The sequence below is a fragment of the Meles meles genome, chromosome 2, assembly GCF_922984935.1.
Source record: "Meles meles chromosome 2, mMelMel3.1 paternal haplotype, whole genome shotgun sequence".
Lineage (NCBI taxonomy): Eukaryota > Metazoa > Chordata > Mammalia > Carnivora > Mustelidae > Meles > Meles meles.
Window position 1 is genome coordinate 156,335,454 of NC_060067.1, and position 26,376 is coordinate 156,361,829.

The following is a 26,376-nucleotide window of genomic DNA, read 5'->3' on the forward strand; positions in this document are numbered from 1 at the left end:
CAGGTGCCTCTGAAGATTTTACTTATTTGGAGAGAGACCGTGAGCATGCCTGCAAGCAGGAGGGGGAGCAGAGGGAGAGAGGGAGAGAGAATCCCAAGCAGACTTCCTGCTGAGTGTGGAGCCCGATGTAAGTGGCTGGATCTCACGACCCTTGAGATCATGACCTGAACTGAATTCTGGAGTCAAATTTTAACTGATTGAGCCACCAGGTGCCCCTGTATTGCTTGTTTTTTACAACTGTAACTCCATCATCTAAAATATTTATTGAAAGAGGGGTGCTGGGGTGGCTCAGTTGGTTAAGTGTCTGCCTTGAGCTCATGTCATGATCCCGGGGTCCTGGGATCCAGTCTCATATGCCCCTCCCTGCTCAGCAGGGAGTGCTTGTCCCTCTCCTTCTGTCCCTCCCCCCGACTCATGCATAAGCGCTCACTGTTTCTCAGACAAATAAAAATCTTTAAAAAAAATGTAAAACATAAATTTTTTTTTAAAATTTTTTATTTATTTGACAGAGAGAAATCACAACCAGGCAGAGAGGCAGGCAGAGAGAGAGGAGGAAGCAGACTCCCCGCAGAGCAGAGAGCCGGATGCGGGGCTTGATCCCAGAACGCTGGGATCATGACCTGAGCCGAAGGCAGAGGCCTTAACCCACTGAGCCACCCAGGTGCCCCAAAACATAAAATTTTTTAAAAAGAAAGTAAAGAGGAAATTGTAGTTTCATCCCAGTTTCTGTTTTTCTCTAAAGCTGTTCTTGGTAGCATAGTATTAGATATTAGATATTATTTGCATATTTCTGTAGGCTTTTTTTTTTTAATTAAGTGAGCTCCATGCCCATTATGGGGCCTAAACTCACAACCTCAAGGTCAAGAGTCACATGCTGTCCCAACTGAGCTAGCCAGGTGCCCCTGGAGGATGTATTCTTTTATTTTCTTGTTATACTAGACTGTAGCTATGCCCTTTTCGTGGAGAGGTAGGAGGCTGGCAAGAATATAATATATGTCTGTGGGAAAAAAAATACCCATTATATAATGAGAATTTGGGGAAAAATTTATTTAAAAATACGCCTGCTCTGTCATCTTCCTTCTCTTTGCCTCCATCTCAGCTCAGATCCTTGTCACTTCCCACCTGCATCATCTCTTAGCTGCTCTGTCAGTTTGAGTCAGTGGCCATCTGAACAGGGCCTCCTGTGTGCCAGGCACGGAGCTAGGCTGGAGGCAGAAAGACCAGTAAGATGTGGTGCCTTTGAGACTTGCAATCAGGGAGACACATAGAAGTAGCTGAATTCAGTGTTAATTGAGAAGGTAGGAGTATGTGCAGGACGGGGCATGTGACTCAACTTGTGGGTTCAGGCAGGTTTTTTCTTTTTTTTTCTTTTTTTTTTTTTTAAGATTTTGTGTATTTATGTGAGAGAGAGAGAGAGCATGAGATAGGGGAGGGTCAGAGGAAGAAACAGTCCCTGCTGAGCAGGGAGCCCCATGAGGAACCTGATCCTGGGACTCCAGGATCATGACCTGAGCCCACAGCAGACGCTCAACCAAATGAGCCACCTGGCGCCCCAGGGCAGGTTTCTAGAAGACTTAACACCTAATTTGAGACTTGGGCAGCGGATAAGAGGTGAAGGAGCATGACAGGAGCATTCCAGGGGTTGTGGGGGGATGGTGCGAGCGAAGAGGGGAACAGAAGCGTGCAGAGCATCACATGAGTTGTTCCAGGTGGGCAGCAGCAGATGAAGCTGGAGAGGTTCAGTGGGCCCAGGTCATGGGTGGCCTTGTGCTCCTTGTCACAGAGCTGAGACCTCACTCAGCGGCCCATGGGGAGCCAATGGGGGTGTCAAGCAGAGGTTTCCATTTCTTTGGTGATGGTGTGGCGAGCAGGTGAGTGGACTTCAGGGTTCAATAGAGTCAGAGCTCAGTTTGGAGGCTGGTCATAGCTCAGATGAGAGGCATCGAGGCCTCAGCTTAAGCTGTAGTTGAAAGCATGGATGTGAGGCCTGGGTTCAACAAATGCTCTGGAGAGTTGTGGAGGGAGTAGGAGGGCCAAGAGGCACCGAGAGAGGGTTCTGGGAGGACTACTCTGGCTCCCAGCTTCTGCTCTCACCCTCCCTCGTCCAGCCTGTGGTCCACACTACAGATCCATCTTGTCTGGCTGCGTCTGCCCCGTCTTTTCAGTAGCCTTTTCCCTGCTGTGTGAGCAGAGCTGTCAAACCCTGCTGACATTCCCAGGCTCCCCACCCCGCGCCCGGCTCTGTGTGAGGCGCCAGGGAGGTGCAGCTCGATGCAGTGGCTCCCCGGGGGCAGGAACTCACCGGTGCTCTCGCGGACAGGCTGCAGGACAATACCGGCCTCCATGGACAGTCCTGCCTTATTAGTGGAGTGACTTTGGGTTATTCCTTCCGTGTTCTCTGAGCCTATTTGCTCATTGGTAAGAGGGACATAAAACCTCCCTGTGTAGGGTTATTGTAAGAAGTAAATACAGAAGGTGTTTATAAAGTTCCTAGGACTCATGAAGTGGCACTTATAATTTTCTCCTTTCTTTGGCAGATTTATCACAGAATCCCCAGCTCAGACCCATCTTCTGGTAAAACCAGGCAGATCATCTCCACCATCAGGACCCAGAATCTTCCTAATTGTCAGCTGATCTCCCGAAGTCACTACTCCCCTCTTTACCTGTCATTTGTCATGCTATTGGCTGCCCTGAGCTGGCAGTACCTGAGCACGCTGTCCCAGGTCACAGAAGACTATGTGCAGACTGGAGAACACTGATTGGGTCTTAGTCTGGAAGCTCAAGTTCACCATGAAATGGATTGGCCTTTTCTTCAAGAAAAAGGATATTGGTACCCCGTCCCCCCTTTTTCCCTCCTGCTTCAATCCCTGAAAGAACTCTGTGGACTTGGGACTTTTAGGAACTGTGACGTGCAGTCAAGAAGCTAATAATAAAAGGGAAGGCTACCTCACCCTCAGCAAGCAGGCCCTTGTGTGCGGTGCTCCTGTCTATGCACCGTGGCTGGCAGCAGAGGGCCCCTCACTGCAGGTCTGGGGACATGGTGGCCTCGGGGGCTGCTGAGAGATCTTATTTAGTGTGAATCCTAGCTAGAATTATAATTAAATGTATTTAATTTGAAGCAGCCTTGGAATACATGTCCTTGTACAAAGTGAAGTGAATTTTCTCGGTTGGGTTCTCATTTTTCTCATTTTGTTTTCTTCAGTTGATTTGAATGTAGTAGATGTCCATGCCTGTGGGTCTAGGCAACAGCCCCAGGTTTCCTAAGAATGCAGACTGTCTTCTGCCCATGAAGGCTAAGGACTGACTGCTGGGGGTTCTGGAATCGCTTCCTGGTTTAAAAGGAGGTTAGCTTTCAGAAAGAAACTGCAGAATTGCTTTGGCCCCCATCGTAGAAGACTGGCCTCCAGTTAAGGCTGACTTTTTAAGAAGACATCATATCTCAAGATGTGTTTGTAATAAACTGAATTACTTTGCATTTGTTGAGGGCAGCTCATTTGAAAGCCTAGGTGCACGTGCCAAATAGGAACACAGGAATGGAGTTAGTGATGGAGGGACAGATAGCCATCTGCAGCCCCCAGGGAGCCAGCCAGAGCAGGACCAGGAAGAAGGATCCAACCACCTGGGCCCTGCACGCTGTGCCCACTGGGAAGTGAGCGTGCGGCAGCCTCACCTCTGCCAGCTTGTGGCCTGCCCTCCCTCTGCCGGCCTGCTCTCACTTTGGCCAACTCTGCTAGCTGCATGCAGAAATCTTAACCATATCCAGGGTTTCTGTAGTTTGGCTTTTGTTTCTTTTTTAAAAAAATCACCAGTTTATACATGGAGGCCTCGAGATAGGCAAGATGTGTTTTCAGGTGATGGGCTGGAAAGCCGAAGGGCATTCAGCCTCATTCTTCTAGCATCGCCGTCTGCCCTTAGCCCCACAGGCCGGGGGGCATGAGGCACACTCCTCCAGTGACACTGCGAATCTCAGCCTGGGCCGGGGAGGACTCGGTCCCTTCGGAGGGTGTTTGAAAAAGCCCCTCAAGCTGAGGAATCCCTGATGTGGGGCATGAAAGTACTTTCTAGAAGCCATTCATGCTCTCGGTGTATGTAGCCTGCTCTTCCGCAGTCCGTTGTGTGTGGTGGTTTAATCACTGAAGCGGGGGGGTTTCCCCGGCAGGAATGCTGGCCTCCCATGATTATACACATAAACTGATTTCCTCTGTGTCCTCGGCTGCCACCAGACACAGTGGCTTAGTTTCAGTACATGGCACCTGCAGTGAACTGGTTCACTTGAGGCTCGGTCCTGGACAAACTTGTCACCATGCTGAAGCCAGGCACTTGCGACACAGAGTACAGCTCTGAGGTGGGCTCCTAGCAATTTAAGCCTCAGAACTTGGTTTGAGATTCCAAGGTAGGTGGTTAGAAATATGTGTAGAAATGGTGGATGAGTTCTCTACAGGCTGTGTAGGACAGAGGACAACCTGGTAGAATTGTGGTCTGAGGTGGTGGTTCTGGAAGTTTTCTTTCCCGGCTCAGTGATGACCTGTGGGACTTTCCGAGCTTCTATATAGTTTAGAAGATCTAGGCCCCTCCCAGCTATAGAGTTATGTGACTTTTACTGTCACTGACTTGTGCAAAGTCTTAGCTCTTGTGTCCACTCCTGGGTGCTTCGGCGGAAGATCCTTTTCCTTCTAGAGTTCTCTGTTGACGTTGCTGGGTAAAATACAGGATGACCAGTTCAACTAGAATTGGCGCCCTAGTTTTTTTTTTTTTTTTTTTAGTATAATTATGTTGCAAAATTATTGCACAGGATGTATTTCTACTAAATTATTTGATCTGAAATTCAAATCTGGCGGAGCATCCTTTGTTCAATCTGACAACCCCATCCTCTGCTCCACACTTTAATCAATCAGATATATTTTCTCTCTGGCCTCTAGTCTACTTGATTTTTACTTACAGAGGAATATTTTAGCTTCTCCTCAGAGTATCTAACACATCTGAATCAGGGCTCTAAATTTAAAAACTCCGTTACAATGGACAGGAGCAGGAGCCCGCTCTGCACGTTTGGGGAGCTTCTGAGGCTCCAGATAGACCCGCACACATGCACACCCATCTCCGTTTGAGGAAATGCTTGGAGCAATTACTTGGAAGCCCCGTTCTGTCTGAACCATTTCTGTGGGGCATGTGTGTGTTGGGGGAGGAGAGGAGGCTAGCCATTGTTAATCTTAGCAGTTTGGGAAGCAGAGCTCTAAAGCCGTGGTTCTCCAACTGAAGCATCCAAATTACCTGAAGGTCCCAGATCGCTAGGACTGTATCTCAAACCCCGAAACTGGCATTTTTAATAAGTTCTCAGGTGATACAAATGCTGGTCAGGAGCCCAGTTTGAGAACCATTGCTCTTAGGCCTTACTTTTCAAACTTTAATGAACATGTGAACCAGCAGGAGTCTTGTTAAATTGCAGGGGCAGATTCAGAGCTCTGGCCCAAATTCTGCATTCTAAGGTGCTAGGTGTAGACCCCGCTTTTGGTCTGAAGCATAGCTATCTGACACATTTTCAGAGTGGAAAAGCAACTATGTGCCCAAGCTTCGAAGTCTAAACTACACCCACACCCTCTTCTGGGTAATGAACAAAAAGGCATGGTGCTTTCCATTGACTGAATACCTCGTTCTGACAGGCACCCGAGAAAAGCGTACCACTTGATGAACTGAGGTGACAGGGTGGTCAATGAGGTAATTTGAGGTTTATTTAAGTATTGACATTGATCCCAATCCTAAACAAACATTGGTTTTGTTTTCTAACCAAGGCTCCTAAGCCAAGCGTGCAGACACCTTGCGGTTCACCTGGGTCCTTGCTGTCCATGCCCCCTGGCTTCCTGGCTGAGCGCCGGGTGGACATGGGGCCACCCAACTGTTTGAGCACAGGTTGAATTCGTCAGAACTACACTGAGGTTATGAATGTCTTCCAGCTGAAAACTTAAAGAATAAAGTGATTGCAAAGTTGTGGCTTTTGGCCTTTGTATTATGCTAGGTTTCACAGATTTTTTTTTAAGTTTTTCATTTAATCCCAGCCTTCTCAAATTTTCCCTTCCATATTCACCAGGTGTTTAAGAGCCTATCTGATGAGGCAGTTTCTGATCCCTAACTTCTCATTTCCGTCAGAAAGTCAAACATCCCATGCTTCTGAACTAGTCCAGCCCTCAGCTGGGAAAGAAGTTAGGTACTGACATGCCAGTGGGACGGGAGTAATTTCTTCTAGTTTCCTGTTCCCTCAAACACTAGTATACTTCACTGCTTGGGATTCTTAACCAGCAACAGAACCCGGAGACAAGGGAACTCAGAACAGGACACACAGGCTCTGCTTCCACCCCATCCCAACATCGGCAGGGCCCAGGGCAACCCGGCCCTCCACTAGGACAGCTGGCTTCCGGCATCACCCACACGCCACGCTTGTGTGAGTCCCCACACAGGTTACTGCTGGGTTGGGGCTGGTACAAAATGGACTACAACTATGTTCTTAGCTCTTGAAATTAAGCAGGGGCACAAATCATTGGGGCTTGAGACAGTTTAAGGGATGAATTATAGAGCAGGGCTGATGAAAGTAACAAGGAACGACAGAGAGAGAAACCGTGGTTTGAGGCAGGAGTTCCCTGGTTTGCGTTTCAAGGACACCCAGATCCAGGAAGACAGGGATCTGCGGGGTAAGGACGGACAGACAGCGGCATCCCACCAGAACACAGGCTTCACGTTGAGGGAGAAAACGTTTAATTGGCACAGTCATTCCTTTCCTGATTAAATTAACAGTGAAGCAGTGATTTTTACAGTTAAAGCTGGTTTTTCCCAAATGAGTGTCACTATTTAGGCTGGGAGGCCAGTCAGCTCACGCCTAGCCGGTGGTGTTGGAGGGACACAGTCTGTGAAGCGAGGACACCTCTCCCAGCTGTTCCTCTTTCATTCACATGATCAGCTGAGGTGCACACAAAATAAAATGTTTATTTAAGAAGGAATCATGCCAAGGACAAGACCAGAGCGTCTTTGCAGCAGCACCGCAAAGCTCATGAGACGCAGGTGCCCTAGGAGAATGGCGTTCTCCCAGGGCTGGCCCACTGGTTTTCTTTTCAACCTAGCCCACAGCTAGCGAGCTACTCGCTTAGAAGTACCACTGCTGGTGGGGGACTGGTCTTGTTAGGGACTCCACTTTCCATTCCTCTGGAACGCCTAACAGACCTCTGGGTCTCGGTCTGGCTTCTTGGTGAGTGCGGTCGGGGAGGACGCGGGGGCAGCAGGCACTACGCGCAGCACTAGTCTGGGGGGGGAAGGACTCACTTCGCTTGCGGTGGCAGCTCACGTGGTCTAAGTGTGCACGGGGACTGCAGTCCACCCAACGGGCTGGGAGGTAGCCAGGCCTTGGATGTGTCTCCTTGGAAGACGACTCTGACAGTAGACACGAGGTTTGGCCCAGTTCCTCAGGCCCTGTCTAAAACCTCTTGTATCATATCTGAACTCAAAAGAATAAAAGACATTTCTACCCTCCATCTCCTCACCAGCCCAACTGGCTATATTTAGGGAAACAGTGCCCCAGGGCTGGCAGAACTAATCCCACAGCAGATTAGATCTTTTTCCAGTACTGGTCAGTGCATGGAATACCAGCCACAATTTCTGATTCAATTCCACAGTGATCCTGTCCTCTGAGGATTTTAAAGAAGCCTGGAAAGCAAAAATGATATGCCTTAAAAGTGTGCTGAGTTACGAGCCTTGCCAACATACTCAGACTTACTCCAGGAAGACCCAGGAGCAAGAGACACCAGCCTAGTCCCAAAGCAGTCACCAAACTAGCCCCAAGGTGCTCTTCCGACCTGTTCTGTCCGCCCAGCAGCCCAGCTCTGGCCCCACTTCCATGTGACCCCACATAAGCAAGCACTGCATCCCGGGCATGGGGAACTGAGGGACAAGCGCCTCGAAGCAATGGCCTGACCCCTACCACCCTTTTTCAGGATCAGCGTCTGCCCTCATGGCAAGGGAACCCCCGGGAGGTCACTGCTGAGTCCCAGGCCCAGTATTTGGAGCAGAGCAAGACAAGATGACCACCCCATCCTGGCCCACACACCCTGTGAGCAGGCAGGGGGCCACCACTCACCACTGTCGCCCCAGTCCGTGTTCCAGGAGTTGCCCACCAGCCAGTAGGGTGTGCCATTCTCCACTCCCCAGCCCAGGATCCGGACAGCGTGGCCTCCCATCATTTCTCCAGTGACGTGCTGGTACACGCCTGAGAAAAGGACAGCCCGTTTGGGCAGAGACCGGGCTGCTGCCCCACTTCCCAGAGCATCCCTCCAACCCAGCTGGCCCACCACGCCCTCCCAAACAAGGTGCCCTGATGTTCTCTCAGAAGGCTCCGGGGCTCCCATGATGTGGGGCAATGATTTCAATAGGTTTTTGAAAGCCCAATGCCCAAATATGTTGAGTAAATGTTAAAGTGGAATCCAACAAAATGTGCTCGTTGCTTACCTTGAAAACTGAAGCTACAAATTTTAACTTAAGCAGTAAGTTTAATGTTACCATTCAATTCCAGTTACCTGTTCTACATGCTAGGACTCCACATGAGGATTTGTCAAAAGGGTTCTGTAACTTAAGTTTTAAGGTTCTGTCCTGGGAAGCACCCTGCAGAGGTGAAGTGAGAGGGAGGCCGGAGTGGTGGCAGCCGGTGCTGACAGAGAAAGCTACAGGCCAAGGTGCTCACGGGGCCTGTGCAGCAGGTGATCCCCACACTGGTGAATCCCTCTGTCAAACTGGAAATGCACCCTTTTAAATTATAGGGAGGGGCTACTGTTAAAAACAGCTAGCTTTATAATCTTGTCTTCCAGAATTATCTCCCTTTATGCAATGGTGTTCCCTAACCGTGGATAACGCTGAAACATTTGAGCGGGCAGAATGGAGAGAGGAGGGCCAGTCACAGACTGTGCCAGAGTGGGGGGTTTCTAAGGCAGCCCTCAGGCCAGGGGCGTCGGGATCTCCAGGGTGAATCCCCACAGCCTCACGCAAAGCCAGGTGATTCCTGTTCCCCCGTCCACGCGGAGCGTGGTCTGGGACTTCGCCAGCATAATTCAAGTTCTTCCTCCTGGATCTAGTCCTGTTGGTTCCCTGCAACCCACACCTCCCCCGCCCCGCTGCTATCAGGGGGCCAACACGCACCAGACTTGTACATCAGGAAGTCAGAATACACGGAGAAGGCCGCCTCTACCGGGCCGTTCTTGTAGATCTCCGCCATGATCTCCTTCTCGCTACTGGACACGCTGTAGGAACTGCATCCTGGCAAATGAACCGGCCGAGTGGGTGTGAGGCGTGCCCCCCGCGGTGCCATCATCAGCTCTTCACTAACTTACGGGGAGCCGCCAGGTGAAGCCTGCATTTGGGGTCTCACCCAGACCAGGGGTCATGGAAGGCTTCCCTGGGGAAGAATGAACAGTGGCCCCGGACCCTGAAGGGGAGATGTGGGAGAGCACAGCTCTGCAGCGAGAGGGGCAGTGAGCATGAGACCCTGGGAGAAGGACAGAGCAGTGCCCTGAAGGTTCTAGGCCAGATCACTCCCCTGTAAAACGAGGGGTCTGGTCCCTCCAACCCTAAGGGTCTGTGACTGACGCAACAGAGATCCTGGGGCTGGATCTGGCACGGAGATAGGCAGAAAACACAGTGTGCTGCTCCCTCTGACAAGGTCATGACCTTTCCTTCTCCCTCCTGTGTTCCTGGCTCCAAGAGTCAACCGCCCTGGCCTCTCCCTCTGGCTCAGGAAGGATGTCAGTGGGTCCCTGGCCCCGGGGTGCTGGGCAGCGCGGGCCCCACCTTACCATAATGCTTGTCTTCTTTGTAGGATGGGGTGTAGCCGGGCTCGCAGATCTTGCTGCACTTGGGGGTATCCCCCTCCCCTGTGCACGGGGGCCGGGAGCCATTCACGTGGTGCTCACAGGGAGGGATGGAGTAGGGTCTGCAGCCTGCGGGGGCCCAGCAGAAAGGAAGGATCAGCTGAGAGTCTCTTCAGAAGCCCCTTGAGGGCAAAACTGCAGCAATGGTACAGGCGCAGACTGCAGCACTGACGCTGTTGCTAACTCTGCCCTGGGGGGGTTGCCTCCCACTCCTCCTGGATTTCTCCACTTCCCGACCCAACTCTCAACCCTCACTTTATAATGCAAGCAGAGACCATTCTTACTCATGGTTTAGAAAATCTGGCCAGATATGGGCTGAGGGCAGACACTCACCCACATGCGAGTCATAGAGGCCACCGGAAACCAAGCCTTTTTTTGTCCAGAAGTTCCAAGCTTCAGCAGGAAAGCCCCCATTACAGCTAAGGAAAGAGCCACTTATTAAATTCACTGTGCGAGAACTTCTAAGCTGTTCCCAGACCACGCTGCCTGCTGCCTAAGAGCCCAGGGTCCCTTACGGATCCACCAATGCCTTCAGCAGCCGGCCTGAAAGTTCCCCTGGGTCCCAACCAAGCCCACTTCACCCACCCCGGGAGAGTCACTTCTTCCAGGGAATCTCCCCAGCTCCCGGGCCTGCCCACCACCATCCTCAAAGAGACAGAAGGACCCTCGTGTTCATGTCTACCCTGAACCAAGCTGTCACACGGATTCTTAGCACAATGCAATTCCCTGGTGTTTTAGTACAGAAAATGCTAATGCCGGGAACGGGTTAACTGGAAGGAGAGGAGGCCTGGATGCTTATTCCACTCCCACGTATTCCTAATCCGCAGTCGTATCTGAGAACCACGGCTGTAAAACCAACGCCAGAGTCAGCAGAAAGACAGGCACCCACGGTGGGAATTCAGTTTCTGCAACCAAGCTGGGGGCCCATCATTCCTCATTACAGAAAACAGGCGCCAAGGTTATTACATTTCCATGATCAAGGAAAGGCAACAAGGAAAACAATTGGGCTGGAGGTCAGAAATGTCCCCACATATCCTGAGACCATGTCTGTTGTGCTGGGACCGCACCACCCATACCCTGGGCGGCATCAGCCCGGCTGTACGCAGCTCTCGGAAGGCAGCAGTCCCACCGGGGCCTGCTTCCAGACCCCCTGGGCCCCCAAGCTATCCCAGCAAAGGGCTGTTATCGGACCTGGAATACCACTCCTGCCCTGAGGGAGGCCTCAGCCTGGGGGCTCCCGTGGTGGGAGGGCCCGGGGCTGACTCACCCGTCCCCACACTGGTCGCCACAGCAGGTGAGCATGTCCTCGGCAGACACCTCCACGCTGACGTGCCCATTGGTGCGGATGCAGATTCGGTCTGAAATGGCTTCCACAGCCCCAAACGCCTGCAGGAACGAGCCCCGCCCAGGTGAGCCGCAGTCCTGGGCCGTGGGCTCTGCCAGGCACCACTTCAGAGGACCGCAGTGGACCCCGCAGACCCTCCTGGTGGCTGATCTCCCCCAGGGTCAGTGAGGGTCCTGGCACTCAAGTTTGTCTCTAAAGCGGGAGACCGATCCGCCCCAAATCTCTACCTGCGCACTCAGTTCACTTCTAAGACGTGGTTTTTGTTAACATAAAGCAGCTCACACAGGGCACGATTACTGTACGATTTTACCAACAGGGGGCAGCTCAACTGGTCAGTAAGAGACAGTAAACAGACGGTTCAGTGTACACCATGCGCACTTTACCAGTTTGAAACAAAATTAAGACAGCTCACTAATACAGAGGGGTAGCTCCAAACTGCTGGTACTTGCTGATGGCCTTGGGACAGTGTGTCAGAGAAGAACGGCTTTTCCCACTGACACAGGGGCCACCCGTTCTTCCACCTCGTCGTTGCAGTAACTCATGACCACAGGGACTGTCATGACTTATATGTCGACAGAAACGGACATGCAGAAAGTTTCTGTAACTTGCCTAGTCACCTGGTGGTCTGGTCTGACACTGCCCCCCCCCCCCCCCCCCCCCCCCCCCCCCCCCGCGCCCGCAGGGCTCGGGCCCCTCCCAGCCAGCAGGGCCTCACCCAGCAGGACCCGCAGGAGCCCTGGTCCCGGATCTCTTTGATGGTCGGGCAGTTAGGCCACTGTTCCCGGGCATCGAAGCTTTCAGGCAGAATCATGTTCTCGGCAAACCAAAGTCTAGATAAAGGAAGGCCCCCATGACAAACTCGCATCTTACAACTCTCCCCCATCCCTGCAGACGTTAGCGCCTGCCACCTGGGAGGGAAGGCGTGGGGAAGCCAAAGGTGACATCTGTGGGCATGTCTCCTGGGAACTTTATACAACCAAACCAGGAACTCTACCATTTAGCACGTCTCGTTCCCTCTGTTTCTTGCTAGTCTTATTTACTGGGTATTTTTCAGGAGTTCGGCCACAGATCTACATGACTGTGTTTCTTACTTCTCTCACTACCACCTTGGGTCTGCCCAGGGTCCCCACAACATTTTTAGCAGCTTCGCCATTGTGTGATGTCCCGTAACTATTCCAACCATATTGTTAGGTATTTCTAATGCTTCCTACAAGAGTAGTATCTACTTGAAAATGCCCATTACAGAGTTCTCTAGAAAAAAATGTAACACTGACAGCAGATCAGATCACTTTTCTCAGATTCTCCTTCAATTCCTGAAGACTGGATCCACCAGGTCATACAGGGCAAACCTGGGGGCCTGCCCACTGGGCTCTGAGACATGTGGAGAAGCACAATAGGAAACACGGCACTGGGGGCTGAGCCCTGTCAGGCAGTCTCGCAGCTCCGAGGGGAGGGAGACCTCCGGATGCCAAGGAGGCCTTTTTACTCCCTCTTTCCCAGGGTCCCAAACCAACTCCTGCTGTTCCTAGGGCAGTGGGGCAGGTGCGGCAGCATATCCGTCCCCAGGTAGCAGGCACTCACCTCTGGGGCGGCTTCGGCCCACCCAGGAAGGTGCCACACAGCTTCTTCAGGTAGCTCTGGTCCACATTGTGGAAGTTGTGTCCAGCCTGCAGGAGAGCCCCAGCCACAGCAGTCAACAGAGGGAGTGTGCTGCGGTGGGGTGCATGAAGGCCTGACAGGGCCAGGGGTCCCGTCCAGCTCAGGAGAGCAAGGGGGGTTGGGGCAATGCAAAAGAAATGTGTCTCCCCAAATTCATGTTGAAACCTAAACCTCAAGGTGATGGTATCTAGAGGTGGGGCCTTCGGGAGGCGATTAGGTCAGGAAGCTGGAGACTTGGTGAATGGGGTTAGTACCCTAACAGGAGCTGTGAGAGCTGCCTTGCCCTGCCCACTAAGTGAGGCACTCCTCTAGAACCCAGCCATGCTGGCACCCTGCAACTGTACTTCCAGCCTCCAGAACAGCAAGCAATGCACTTCTATTTATGAAGCACCCAACCGGTGGTATTCTGTTACAGCTGCGTGGACAGCCTGGGACAGGCACCCTGCACAGCAAGCAAGGCCCTGCCCCGAGGGAGCCACCCAGGGGGCACGCAGCTCCCAGACCACTGGGTATCTTCTCAGATCTGCTACACTTGCTGAGGTCCAGAGAGACCCTCTGTAGCCCTGAACATGGCTCATTCTTTATTCCTGTAGGCCCATGCCTCAAGGCTGGGCAGAAGCAGGGAGCCGCCTGATGGGCCTTAACAACTACCAGGACTGGGGGGTAGGGGTGTCCAGGGTCTTCCCAGCTGTGAGCACTTCCAAAGCTCATTTATCCCCCGTGCACCACCATGTGCATGCACATAGCACGGGGCAGAGGGAAGGAGCAGGGAGAAGGTTAGCATGGTTGGAGTGGCCAGGACTCTCAATCAGCCCGACTCTGGGACAGACCATCCCACGGCTGCAGCTGCAGCCACCACCCTTGGGAGGCATCAACTGAACCCCCGGGGGGGGAGGGGCGCACACAAAAGCGGTCCCCACAGCTCACCTTCCACGTAGTGTTCCGTTTGTTAACATAGTGGACCAGCTCATCCGACAGCGGCTGGAAAGGCGGCCTTCTCTGGGCACCAGTCAGCACCACCAGGCAGCTAAGGGTGGCCAAGAGATGCCACATTTTGGAAGCTGGATCTTCGATTCACCTAGAAAAGACAAGACACCAGGATGCTCCAAGTGCGTAACGTACACGAGGGGGCCGTCTCAGGCAGCAGGGCTCTGGGGCCAGATACACCCAGGGGTCGAAAGACCTGTGTTCTCTTCCCGGCTCCACCATGTTCCCCTTTCTGTTCCTCAGTGTCCTTCTCTGTGAAGCCCGGGTGTGGTGGCCGAGAGCCCTCAAAGACCAACAGGGCCCACAGGCTCCCAGGCCCCGTCTCACCACAGTCCCCACCTACGCCCGTAGCACAAAGGGCCGTGCTGTGGACTGAATGTGCGTCCACCCCAACACCCACCCAAACTCATGTTGAAATCCTAACCCCAACATGACGGGATTCGGAGATGGGGCTGTTGGGGGTGATTCTCATGAGGATGGGACTAGAGTTCTCACAAGAGACCCCAGAGAGCTCCCTCTCGCCCTCTGCGCCAGAGGCACACAGCAGGAAGGGGGTCACCTGGAAAAGGACCCTCACCTGACCATGCCAGCGCTCTGACCTCACACTCCCACCATGTCCCCAACTGAGAAACAAATTTCTGTTGAGCAGTCATCCCATCTGTAGAATTCTGTCATAGCCGCCCAGGGGGTTGAAGACAGGCCGTGTGCGCTTCTCCAGATGCCCGGGAGCCAGGAGAGAGCGAGCTGCGGGCAGGGAGACCCCTCTGTGGCTGCGGCCTGGTAACCGGCATTCTGCTTGGATCTCCTGGGGTCCCCTGAGCTGATCTCAAGTCGGACTCATGCTCTTGATTCAGGGCTATTCACTGATGTGCGGCTATCTGGAGAGCTTTGGGCCCGGGGTCAGCCTGGCCCTGCTGTCCGTCATAACCCAAGGCCCAGGCCATTGGCAGTACCGATGACAACATCCGAAACCCGTCAAAAGACCCATATCTTCAGGCTAAAAGGAGTTCGGGGCCCTCCCTGCTAGTGCCAAACTGCCTCTCACTGGGTTTGTCAAACTGGGTTCGAGCCTTTTCCAGGCTAGTGCTCTGAGAGAGTGAACATTCTTAGGTGATTAGGTCCCAAGAGGGGAACCACTAAGATTAGAAAAATGCATAACGAAATCTATTTCACAAGCTACATTTGGGATATAAAACAAGCATAAACAGGGAAACAAGCAAAAACAGGCCAATGAAGCCCAATAGCACCAGGGAGGGAGAGCTAGTCTGGCCAGTGGCACAAGTCTGGGGCTTTCTCTGGTTTTTCCAGTCAGCCAAGGGCTCTGTTTCAAAGACGGGTCCTTCCAGGAAGGGAACCCATCACATTATAACCACAGTCCTTAGATCTTAGACGGGCCAGCAAGTCAGGAGACTGGCTCCACCTCTGAATCATGCTCTTGGGCAAGCAGCTCTAAGGAAAGCAAGGAATATCCCGGGTGTCACAGTCTGTATTCCCCCCTACCTCCCCTGCCAGGCCTTGTGGGAGACCCACAAGGCGGGGGCGGTAGTTTCGGGGGCGAAGGGGGAGGGTTTCCTGTTCCTGACCTCAGGGGCTTCCAGAAGGACCCACCTCCTTCCAGGTCACAGCTGGGCCTGCTGCCTCCCACAGTGAATTATAGTTAAGGCAAGATTTAAACTTGAGGCTGCTTAAGCAACAGCCCGACCCGAAGGACAGAGGTGTGACAACAGCAAACAGCTCTGGAAAAGAGCAGGAAGAGACTCCTGCCTGCGCCCTGGGGTAGTGGAGATAGTATACAACCCTGCCTGACACTGGCCCGGAACAGTCCGATCAACAGAACCATTCAGAAGCTCAGGGTTCGTGGCACCCGTGGGAGACGGAAGGCCTGTCTCAGGGTACGTGCCCGCACCACTGGCTCTGCATTGCGAAAAACATAGGAAGGCCAAATGTTTACACCTGATTTCTCACACACACGTGGTATGCGGAACAAAGATCTTGAATAAAAACACATGAAGGAAATAAATGCACTTTAAAAACTGTACTATCCAAATGAGAAACACCTGTGATCGACAAACAGACCCTTAAAGAGACGGAGCTTGATTAATGAAAACAAAGCCTCTCTTTCTAGGAGAAAAACGAAACAAGGTAAAATGTGGCACACTGACAAAACAGTACTTCCCTGCGCTTAAAGCTGCATTTCCTTAATATGTAAAAGGTGCTTAACAATCCGAATAAAAACAATAGAGAAATGGCAAAAGGACACACAAATTACAGAAAAAGTAGTACAGGGCGCCTTGGTGGCTCAGTTTGTTAAGCGTCTGCCTTTGGCTCAGGTCATGATCCCGGGGTCCTTGGATCAAGCCCCGCATGAGGCTCCCTGATCAGTGGGGAGCCTGCTTTTCCCTTTGCCTCTCTCTCTCTCTCCATCTCTCATGAATAAATAAAATCTTTAAAAAAACAAACAACAAATAGCCATCAGATATCAAAAGATACTCAAGCACAGGGAAGTACAGATAAAATGAAGGGCTTGCAAAGGCTGGGCAGCTGGCCAGTCCCTGGCGGGGTCAGACATGGCAGGCAGCGACCGACGCTGGGCCGCTGAACCCCGGAGGTAGGCCAATCACGAGGACATTTCTATTACTTTTGCAATCTGCACGCCCTCTGACTCAGCAATTTGATATTTAGAAATTAACCCTACTGGCCTCAAATTCGAAGATACAGAACAGGTATACAGATGTTTACTGAATATTCCCTGTATGACAAAAGAAACAAAGCAGGTGTCTAATAACAGAGTAACTGTTAAGTTACAGTAAATGATTAACAGAAGACAAAGCAGCCATTAAGAATGAAGTAGGTGAAGTGAATCATATTGTCCTGATAAAGTAAAATATGCCCAACACACGCATAAGTGGAAAAAAGCAAGTAGCAGATGAGTCACGGTAAGCGTGTGAGCCCAGGAAGCGACATACATGCCTTTTACCGTTACCACATGTAAAACATCAAAAAAGTGTTAAAGTAGTATGTGTGGTGGGCAGACTTATTTTTCACTATCCTTTTAAAAAAATTAAATGAACATACTATATTCGAAGTCTAGGTCTTTTAGGAAGAAAAGCAGCTAGGACTACCCAAAACCCTGAGTCCTCAAACGTACTCCCAACTGACTCCTAGTCAACAGTGAGGCCTTCTCCTAGTGACTTTCTACTCAAAACACTCAACCTTCTCATTTTCAATGCCTTACGGGGAGGCTGGCGCTCCCATGACCATATCAGGGACCCACATGGCCTCTCTCATGGTAGGTAAATGTCTTGCCGTGTCCTCATCAGACCCACACCAGCAGGGCCAGGCCTGGATGATAAGCCCATTCAAATCACAGCCGGGAGGGCTGTTCTCCCTGGCTTCCACCGTGACCCATCAGGGGTCTGGGAATGTGGCAGGGTGCCTAGGCAGCCGGAGGGAAATACTCCCCACAGGTCACAGAGGGGCATCCCACAGTGATCCCTGGGGGCTCCGCCATCTGCTGAGATGTTAAGTCACAAGCAAGTGGGGAAAGGGAGCAATTCCATGGTAACTGGGACTTGAAACAAGCTTTCTCTGTTTTTTTTCGTGGCAGAGAACAAAGAGGCACCACCCATCTCCCAGACAGTTGCCCGTTTCTGTGCCGAGGGTTGCGCCATGGCCATAGCCAAGTCAACTCCCGAGGACTGCCAGGCCCCCGCAAATGAGACTTTCATGCACTTGCCCTTCTTCTCTTGATTCCACAGGTCCTCCTCCATACTTCCTGTCGATGTCATTCTCCCCATCTTAACCCTGCATCAGGGAGAACCAGGGACCCCAGTGAACTGCAGAGCCATGAGCTCAGCTTGAACCCGACTCCAAGCCCCACTAGCACTGAGCACATGAGCACCCCAAGCACGGGGCTGTGGCTTTGGGAGAAAGTCTGGATTCGGGTTCAAGAAGTGAATAGGCTGCTGTGGCCCATGGCCAGGGCGAGCTCTGGGCTTGGAGTCAGGAGACCTGGGTTCAGATCTTTCCCTTACTGTGCACCCTTGAGTACCAACCTGCACTGAGCCTCAGCTGTAAAAGGGGGCTCATGACCCTTTTTTCCAGATGGAAGTCAAGAGTGCCATGATGTCACCTGCTCTATAGTAGGAAAGCAGCAAAGGGCTGCTCCCTTGGGCACCCTCAACTCCCAGGTCCCACCAGCCACCCTTTCTTCCCTCCCTGCCCCTTCGTCCCCACTTCTAGCCTGTGCCAGGTAACTCCCATTCACTCCAGACGTGCCCAGAGTACCCCTACATCACAGTCTGAATTAAAAATGAGGTTCTAATCTCAATTAACCTCCAACTGGGCTTCCTTTTCTAGAGGTCGGGAGACTGCGGAGCCCGAAGACTGTGAAGTCAGATTTCTCCTGCTGGAAGGGACAGACGCAGATGTCCCATGAGCAGTGGCGACTGCACCCCAGGGAGTGCCCGGCATCTTTCTGCATCTACAGAATCATGCACAGTGGACCAGCTACAGCAGCTGGCTAATGTGAGCTGTGCTCTCAACAAGTCGGCCATGGGTCGGTCCTACGGCCTGCACTTGAAACAGAAGCAGCTTTCACTTCCCTTCTTTGGGGTAAATACTTCCCTCTTGACAGTTTTGTGGTTTTGTTGTTTTTTTTAAATTACAGGACAGAATGAACAGAAAGTCCTTATTCTGTGAGAAAAGAGGGGCCCAAAGTGGGTAAGAACAGTTGAAGTCACCAGACTCGCTTGCAGGGCGTGGACGGGCAGATGGTTGGTCCCTCCAAACCTCAGGCAGCTGGCCTTCCTGGGGAAACCTGGGGTGCCACTACGTCCCTCTGGCCCTTTGCCAAGCCAATATCTGGCTATGAAAAAACAGGCTCTGGCGCTTCCTCCCTTTCCAGACCCTTACAGCACTTGACGGTTTCTATGGAAGCACAGGCCACTGAAGTTCTGTAGAATGTCGTCATGTGCGAAAGGGGCCTGTGGCCAGCGGATCCTATGAACCCCCCTTAGAGCACAATCATTCCCCAGATGACTTTGAAGCCATTCCCGGGACTACGGTGGACCTTGGGGCTCTGGAAGAAGACGGAGTGGATGCAGGAGAGGAGCCAGTGCTGAGTTGCAGGCTTCAGTCCTGTTATTCTCCAAGGACACGGAAACAGTTGGAGCTGCCACCGAGCTTGGTTTTTTACCAAAGCTTCCCTTTAAGGCTGTAGAGTCCTCGGGGAGACTGGATTCTCAGTCTGCCCCAAATCTAAGGAGACGGGACACAGGTATGTGAGATTTCCAAGTAAGCCCAGCTGTGATCTTCTGGGTAATACAGACACAGATGAATGGATCTCTGGCACGGTTCTCATCCCCTCCTCTGCTCGGCCTTGCCCGCTGCTGCTGTTCATGCACCGTGGGACCTCCTCCACAGCTGGCTCTAAAGGACCACAGACTGAGGGCCCCGATTCTGCCCATAGCCACGGAATTAGGCTATGCCCTGCAGATCAGTAGCGGAGTGCTTGCAGACCAGGGGGCAGGTGGACAGGCAGGAGCGTTGGGAAGATCGAGTGGGATCTGTTTAGAGAACTCGGCTACAACTTTCTCTCTCACATTCAAGGCAGCTGTTCCTGAAGTTTCGGCTGCTTTGGTGCACCACCTACACATCAAAACTAGGCAGCTCTTCATTTCCTCTGACGGCAACTTGCCCAGCTACGCCTCCATGCTGGGGCGGCGCCATGGGGGCTGACACCAGCACCTTCATCTCCGATCGCACCGAAGGAGACCTTGCCTTTGAGTCTGAATCACGGCCTTGATGTTTCCTGTTTCTGCTCGTAATGGAAACGTGTCTAACTGCCTCATGGCTTACAATCCTCAAATTAAAAATAACAAAACCAAATGGGCTCGTCATTGCCATCTGCCTCCTTAGAGCTGTGAGAATGAATGGGCACCAGCTGGCTCTCTGTGGTCTAGAGCCAGACTCCCTGCAGCTGAATGCCCCCCGGGCGACTGCTGTGTGACCCAGAAAGGGCACCCACTGCAGTGGGCCAAAGCTGTGCGGCTCACAGCCCTGAAAGCCCCAGGGGGACCTGGGGAAGCAGTGAGAGGGCCCCAGCTGGGGGGCCTGGTGGGGCTCAGTCGGTTAAGCATCTGCCTTTGGCTGAGGTCATGATCCCAGGGTCCTGGGACTGAACCCTGCCTTGGGCTTGTTGCCCAGCAGGGAGTCTGCTTTCTCCTCTTTGCCCCTCTCCCTGCTTGTGCACTCTCTAATAAATAAAATCTAAAACAAAACAAAACAAAAAAAAGGCAGCCCCACCTGCCTCACCCACTTAAACAGTTTAGGTCACTCACAGGTACTCCCCCTGCTGCCCACCTGCCAACCATCTGTCCCAAAACCAGAGACTAATTCCCACCAGGCTGAGCAGGGCAGGCCAATCAAACTCCTCTCCCACAGTGCCTGGAAACCATCTGGCTACAGTGCCCACAAATGGAATTCTGCTTTAGATCAGCCATAGCAGCCCACATCCTGCAAACAAAATTATGACCCTGGGCTTCAAACAATAGACCCCGGGAAGGCCCTGGGCAGGTGAAAATCTTTGTATTGTTGAGAAACAAGAATTTGGGCGAAGTTCTGGAAGCTTCTGCTCACAAGCTTTGCTCATGGACGCAGATACTGACTTACTGGGATGCTAAAGGGGGCATTACATTCTCAAGTCTAGGTTTCTAAAACAGGCACACCGCCTGGATTCTGAAGGATCTTAGGACTACCTTATATAAGCTGGCGGAAACCCCTGGAGATTGAAATGAGATCAGTGTTCCAGGCCTCCCCAGCTCACAGGAGCACTGCGGCTCTAACTCGATTGCAGCTAGATCCCATCTCCCGGCTGGCTGGGGGCTCGGGGCAGAGACACTGGCAGTGACAAAAGCAAGCAAACAGAAAAACAGAAAAACCAAGCCTCCCCAGCTTGGTTCTGGTTCCTCTCGAGGCCCCACGAAGACTAGTCCCCCCCCCCCCAGAAAAATTATGATCACTCTACTTTTATTTTTTAAAACATTTTATTTTTTATTTGTCAGAGAGAGAGCGAGCGAGCACACAAGCAGGAGGAGCAGGCTCCCCGCTGAGCAAGGAGCCTGATGCAGGACTGATTCCAGGACCTGAGCACAAGGCAGCAGCTCAACAGACTGGGCCACACAGGCGTCCCCACCTTACTTTTAGCAACAAGTCTTCAAATAATGGTTATTTAATTCTCCTACCTTGACCAGCAGAACAAAGCACTCCCAAGCACCCAGAGGGCTCAGTGGAGGAAAAGCTGGCTCCCAGCTGATATCTGAAGATGCCGCAATCCTGGAGTGGACACAGGCCTGGGCTGGCACCACCTTCCCAGGTCTTGTGCAAGCCCAGAGGCTGAGTGACTGGTGTATGTGTAAGCACACCCCACCCCAGCCCAGGTCAGAGGGTCACAGAGAAGCCCAGCCCCTGCTGGGTCCCTTGGAAGAATAACTGGGTTGTTCTCAGTGTTTTAGACTGGATCAGTTTATTATTTTGGTGGTATCCATCCCATCCTCCTCCCCTCACCCTTGCTAGTGACTAGGTTATCTCGACGACCAGAGTGAAGTGAGTTAAGAGGCTGGTAGAGACAGATAACACTGGCAGGCACCCCACAGTCCAAAAACAGTAATGCTGGGAAAGGACCTCTGGCTTGTATCGAACTTGTTTTACAGGTGAGAGAAAGTGGTGCCTGAGAAAACACCACGAACGAGCCTAGAGGAGTGTACCTGAGGAGGGACAGACAATTATGAAGAGACCAAACTCTAAAACTCCACCACAATTATTTTAGTGACCCTGTCATGTCACAAGCTTGCAGAAGCCACAGTGTTCTCATCTGCAAAATGGAAGAGTCAAACTGCACTACCCAAAACTCACATGCATTCTGAAAGCTTAAAAAAAAAAAAAAAAAAACTAGAAAAGGTTAACTAATTGCCTAAGTCCAGATACCTGTTAGGATCTAAAGAAAGCTTGGTGAGTTCTAGCATTAAAACTACAAACACAGGGGCACCTGGGTGGCTCAGTGGGTTAAGCCGCTGCCTTCGGCTCGGGTCATGATCTCGGGGTCCTGGGATCGAGTCCCACATCAGGCTCTCTGCTCACCAGGGAGTCTGCTTCCCTCTCTCTCTCTCTCTCTCTCTCTGCCTGCCTCTCTATCTACTTGTGATCTCTCTCTGTCAAATAAATAAATAAAATCTTAAAAAAAAAAAAACTACAAACACAGTCAGCGATCAACAACAAAAATAGAAATCCTCACTCACCAATGATTTCTGAGAGCAAAGAATTATTTCAACTTCTGGTCATCGAAATGAAAAAAGCAACACCATTTCAAGCCCATCAGGTGGGTAAAATTAAAGTCTAGTAATACCCAGTGGCGGTGAGAAAAAGGGACCCTCACCTACTGCTGGCAGGACACACTGGTAAAACTCGGACAGCATTCTATGAGCAAAATGGAAGACGCACACATCTTACAACCCAGGAGTTAACTGGACTTCTCCTGCTTTTGCCCTAGAGAAACTCTTGGGAGTGCCTGAGAGATACCAGGATTTACTGCAGTGCTGCCTGCCCTGCCTGCAGTGAACAGTGAGAAAGTAAAAACAACCTGCCCCTCAGTAGACATCTAGCCCTCCATGTATCAAGAATAACCCTCATAAACAGAAGCGGGAAAGGATCCGAATGGCATAATTACAGTTACATCACTTTTACTAACATTGTTCAAGGACTGATACAAAGTAATAAAAGCACCCCCCCAAAATGTGCAAAAGAATTACAAAGAGACAAGATAAGAGCTACCTGTACCTCAGGAAGACCAGAGGCAGGCTCTGGGGCGGTCATGGCGCCTGCAGAGCAAACAAGCCAGAACCGGCCTCTGGCCAAGGGGAGCTGTGTCCAAGAGGAAATGTACTTCCTGGGAACTCCACGGAAGCCTGAGCTGTGTGAGCCCCAGATGGGGGGGAGGGGGGTGGGGATGAGGCTGGAGGGTAAAAACGAGACAGGTGAAGTCTAAATATATACGGGCGTTTGATCCCTCGGTGGGATATGAACATGAACAGCCATGGAAAGACCCAGGATTTACTGCCCACCCACCCTTACGCAGCTTCCGGAAGTGTGCGCGGAGCTTAAACCAAGAGGTGATGAAGGACACAAGACCAGGTATAGACACTGCTGACTGCCTCCCAATATCCACTGAGTACAATACACACCTGCATGTGCCCAACTACATGCATCAACTTGTCAACCCCACCACCTCTCTGCACGTGAGGCTGAAAAGTGCCTGACTTCCTTCCTTCTTGATCTAGAAAAATTCTCAGTTCTTACCATCTTTCACATTTTCCTTATGTCAAACTATCTAAAACAGGCAGCAGACACCATGAGCCCTTACTTGGAAATAGCCTAGTCCTATCCTCCCAAGGACAGGGATATTCCACACAACCACAACTCCGTAACACATTTAAGAAAATCACCCAGCGGACGCCCCACAACTCCCCTGAATGTGCTCTCCCTTGCTTCCCAATCCAACTGCCTAACAGGAATACAAAGTATCTCTTACTCCTAAAATGTGCTCTACTTCCTACCCCCACACCCAGGTCCTATAATTGAGGAACGAACCCGCCTGTCTCGGAGAAAGGCCTCAATTCAAGCCACTGAATCAGCAGCGTGTGGACAGGTTCATGGGGCCAAAGAGCTTCCACCCTCACCACGCACCGGACCAGTCCAGAAACAGAGATGCCCTGACCCAACAGCAGGGGAGTTACTGGAGCCAGGGCTGGGCTGGCTTGGGGAGCCCCCAGATAAGGGATCTATACCTTTCCACCGCTGAATGACAATACCCCAGCTCTGGGACAGATGCCCAAAAAGATTTAGCAGAAGCTTTCTCCAGGGTACCTTCAACTCTCTCTGGGAAAGCCCCACAGGGTGTGGGTGTGTGTATGGGGGAGGGGGTGCAGCTCAGCCCCTTTCTCTATAAAGTTCAAGGGCTCTAATCACCATCACCAGTGCGAACAGGAAACAATCCCCAGGGTGCCTGGCTGGGTCAGTCAGTAGAGCATGTGACTCTTGATCTCACGGTTGTGAGTTCAAACCCCAGGGTAGGCATGGAGCCTACTTAAAAACAAAACAAAAAACCGAAACAATTCTCCATTATTTAAGGATGTTATGGAAGAAAAGCAGCCCTTACCCAACCGGACACCCTTCTAAACCTATTCACCTTATCATTCTGAACCTACAGAATCAACGGAATGAATGCATTCCAGCTGCATTTGTGTCTAGGGGAAGCACCTGAAGATCGGTTTTTCTAAGCAAACTAAAGAGGCCAGATCTCCATTTGAACCACTGGGTGCGAGGGACTGGTAGAGGATGTGGGGCCTGGGTTAGTGTCCTTATCCTTGCACAGCCTGTTGGCTTCCTCAGTGCCAGGGGAAGAGAATGACCTAGGCAAATGCAATTCACATCTACCTGGGTGGCCTGCTGAGCCCCCACACTCTGTCACCCCTCACTGCTACCCAGATGCTGTCTCTTCCAGGACTCCAGGGTCATCAACCCAGGAAAGAAGTGGTGCCCCAGGGACTCTGCCCTGCTTTCCCTTCTCCCAAACAGTCCTGGGCCTATGGAAGGCACTGTCTCCCTTCCAGGACACTCGAGAGGTAGGGAGTGGCATCTTCTCCTTCCACCCCAACCTCCCAGGGAGAGGGCGACTGGGACTCCCAAGCCCTTTACCTAGTCTCCTAACCCCTCTGCTTAAATTTGTCTTCCCATCCGCGGATTTAACTCATCCTGTGGCCTCCACCCTACCCCACCCAGTTCCAGGTTCCAGTTTTCTGGTTTCTATTTCCCGCGGCCCCCAAAATTGTGCGTGTGGTTCTGTGTAGAAAGTTGCCCAAGCAAACCCTTTGGAATAAGAAACACCTGTAGGGAGACACTATTATTTCAGCAGTTTCTTGAGGAAACTGAGGCCCCGAAGCTCACAGGGGGCTGGGGAGCTGGATTCCACGAGAGACACCAGGATCCAAGCCAAGCGCTTCCCGCAAGCTCCTCCCCCGGAGCTCCCCCGCAAACTCCCCAGCTCCTCCCCCGCTGCTTCCCAGGCCCGACCCCGGAGCCCGGCGGACCATGGGGTTCGGGCTGAGCCCACCTGGGGTGGAGAACACAGCCCTAGGAAAGGGGGCCGGCGGGCGCCTGCTTTCTCGTCAGAGTCGGGGTGGGTGCCGGGCTACCCGCCTGGGGTTGTTTTTTGGCTTTTCTCTCCCCAACGACTTTTAGGAGCTTGCGAGCTGCCACCCCTGCCTGCCCCGCTGGGGCAACCCGAGGGTCCCCCCGCCTTCTCGCGCCCCCTCCCCGGGGATGCCTTGGGGGCGCAAAGGCGCCTCGGCCTGCCCGTCCCGCTCCAAGGTCACTTCCACCGCGACCGCGCCGCGCCCGGGCCGCCCGTTCGCACTCACCGAGCCCCGCAGCCGAGAGCCTGGGCCTGCAGCCTGCGAGCGCACAGGAGCCAGCGCCGGTGCCCGACCTGCCGCCGTAGCTTCCCGGAGCCGGCCCCGGCGCCTATTTACCGCGCCCGGCCCCGCCCTGCGCGCCCGGCTGACTCGCCACGTGACGGCTGCGAGCCGGAGCCCGGGCGGGCCCCCCGCCCTCCGCCCTCCACCCCTCCGCCCAGCCGCCTCCGCTGCGGACTCTGCGCCTGTCTGCGTCGCTGCGGGTGGGCTCCGGGCCCCGGGAAGAGGGGCTCCGAGCCCTGTCCGCGGCCTGCCTTACCGATGGGGGCCAGAAGCGGAGGGGAGATGAAGGGGGCCCTAAGGGCTTCCATCCAGCCGGGAGAAATTCCCCAGGGGCCGCCGACGCCTGAAAGCAGCCATTCAAAGCCAGATGGATCCCTTCTTGGAGGAGGGGATGACTGTTCCTCTTTCATTCATTCGGAAACCCCTGAGTTGGGGGTATCATGATAGCAGGTCTCCCAGAAGAACCTGAACAGGCTCCTTTAGCACTGATATTCTGAGAACGTGCCTATAAGGTCCTCCACTTTTGTAATAATAAATGGGTATGAATTTCAGGACCTGCGTCAGGATGTCTGTAGAGAAAGGCCTTAGGGGCAGAAATCTGTTTGGAAGAGGTGTGCCAGACCTGTCCTAAAGGGGACACGCACAGCAAGTACACTATTTTCCCTGGAGTTTGTTCGGAGAGTGGCTAGGGAGACTGATGGAGACGGTGGCGTGGCTCAAGACCTTGATGCATCCCCAGGTTTCCGATCCTTCTGACAACTTTGCAACCTAGGTATGATCCCAGTTTTATTCGAGAGGCTGAGGAAAGTCTAAGATTTTATCCAGGTGCTCCTGGTAATAAGAAAGCTGTAGGTCTGGTGGACTCCAAGAGGTTCCAGGTGATGTATTTTTTGAGTAGTGCTCTAGCTAAGAAGGAATTCTTGAGAAGTCTTTAGTGCAAAGAAATTATTTTATTAAA

General features: G+C 52.4%; 2 protein-coding genes across 6 annotated transcripts in view; one reads left to right on the plus strand and one right to left on the minus strand.

Moving 5' to 3' along the window:
* Window positions 1-2,963, plus strand: part of FDFT1 (farnesyl-diphosphate farnesyltransferase 1) — a 31,650-nt gene extending 28,687 nt beyond the window's left edge. For all 3 annotated transcript variants that reach the window (XM_045997291.1, XM_045997292.1, XM_045997290.1), the window contains one exon: window positions 2,538-2,963. In XM_045997291.1, coding sequence (XP_045853247.1) covers window positions 2,538-2,759 — 222 coding nt within the window. In that variant the 3' untranslated portion in view covers window positions 2,760-2,963. The remainder of the gene's footprint in view (window positions 1-2,537) is intronic.
* A 3,758-nt stretch (window positions 2,964-6,721) lies between these two features.
* Window positions 6,722-25,511, minus strand: CTSB (cathepsin B). 3 transcript variants are annotated; one of them, XM_045997294.1, is made up of 10 exons: window positions 25,362-25,511; window positions 13,828-13,978; window positions 12,823-12,908; window positions 11,957-12,071; window positions 11,164-11,282; window positions 10,230-10,315; window positions 9,822-9,965; window positions 9,169-9,285; window positions 8,117-8,245; window positions 6,722-7,686 (listed from the first exon to the last, which is right to left on the minus strand). In XM_045997294.1, exons 2-10 carry the CDS (start codon window positions 13,951-13,953, stop codon window positions 7,589-7,591), a joined length of 1,020 nt encoding a protein of 339 aa, XP_045853250.1. In that variant the 5' UTR covers window positions 13,954-13,978; window positions 25,362-25,511; the 3' UTR covers window positions 6,722-7,588. The 3 variants fall into 3 exon arrangements, with proteins under 3 accessions (XP_045853250.1, XP_045853251.1, XP_045853252.1); XM_045997295.1 differs by lacking the exon at window positions 25,362-25,511 and adding an exon at window positions 21,132-21,251; XM_045997296.1 differs by lacking the exons at window positions 11,164-11,282; window positions 12,823-12,908; window positions 13,828-13,978; window positions 25,362-25,511 and having other exon boundaries at window positions 11,957-12,030.
* Between the last annotated feature and the right edge of the window lie 865 nt (window positions 25,512-26,376).

Excerpts from the sequence above, each read along its gene's own strand:
- CTSB (XM_045997294.1), bottom strand. The coding sequence starts at position 13,953 with ATGTGGCATCTCTTGGCCACCCTTAGCTGCCTGGTGGTGCTGACTGGT. Across the intron at positions 10,316-11,163 it reads GGCGACCAGTGTGGGGACGG|CTGTAATGGGGGCTTTCCTG; the intron begins GTGAGTCAGCCC and ends CTCTTTCCTTAG. Across the intron at positions 9,966-10,229 it reads CCTCTATGACTCGCATGTGG|GCTGCAGACCCTACTCCATC; the intron begins GTGAGTGTCTGC and ends GGGCCCCCGCAG.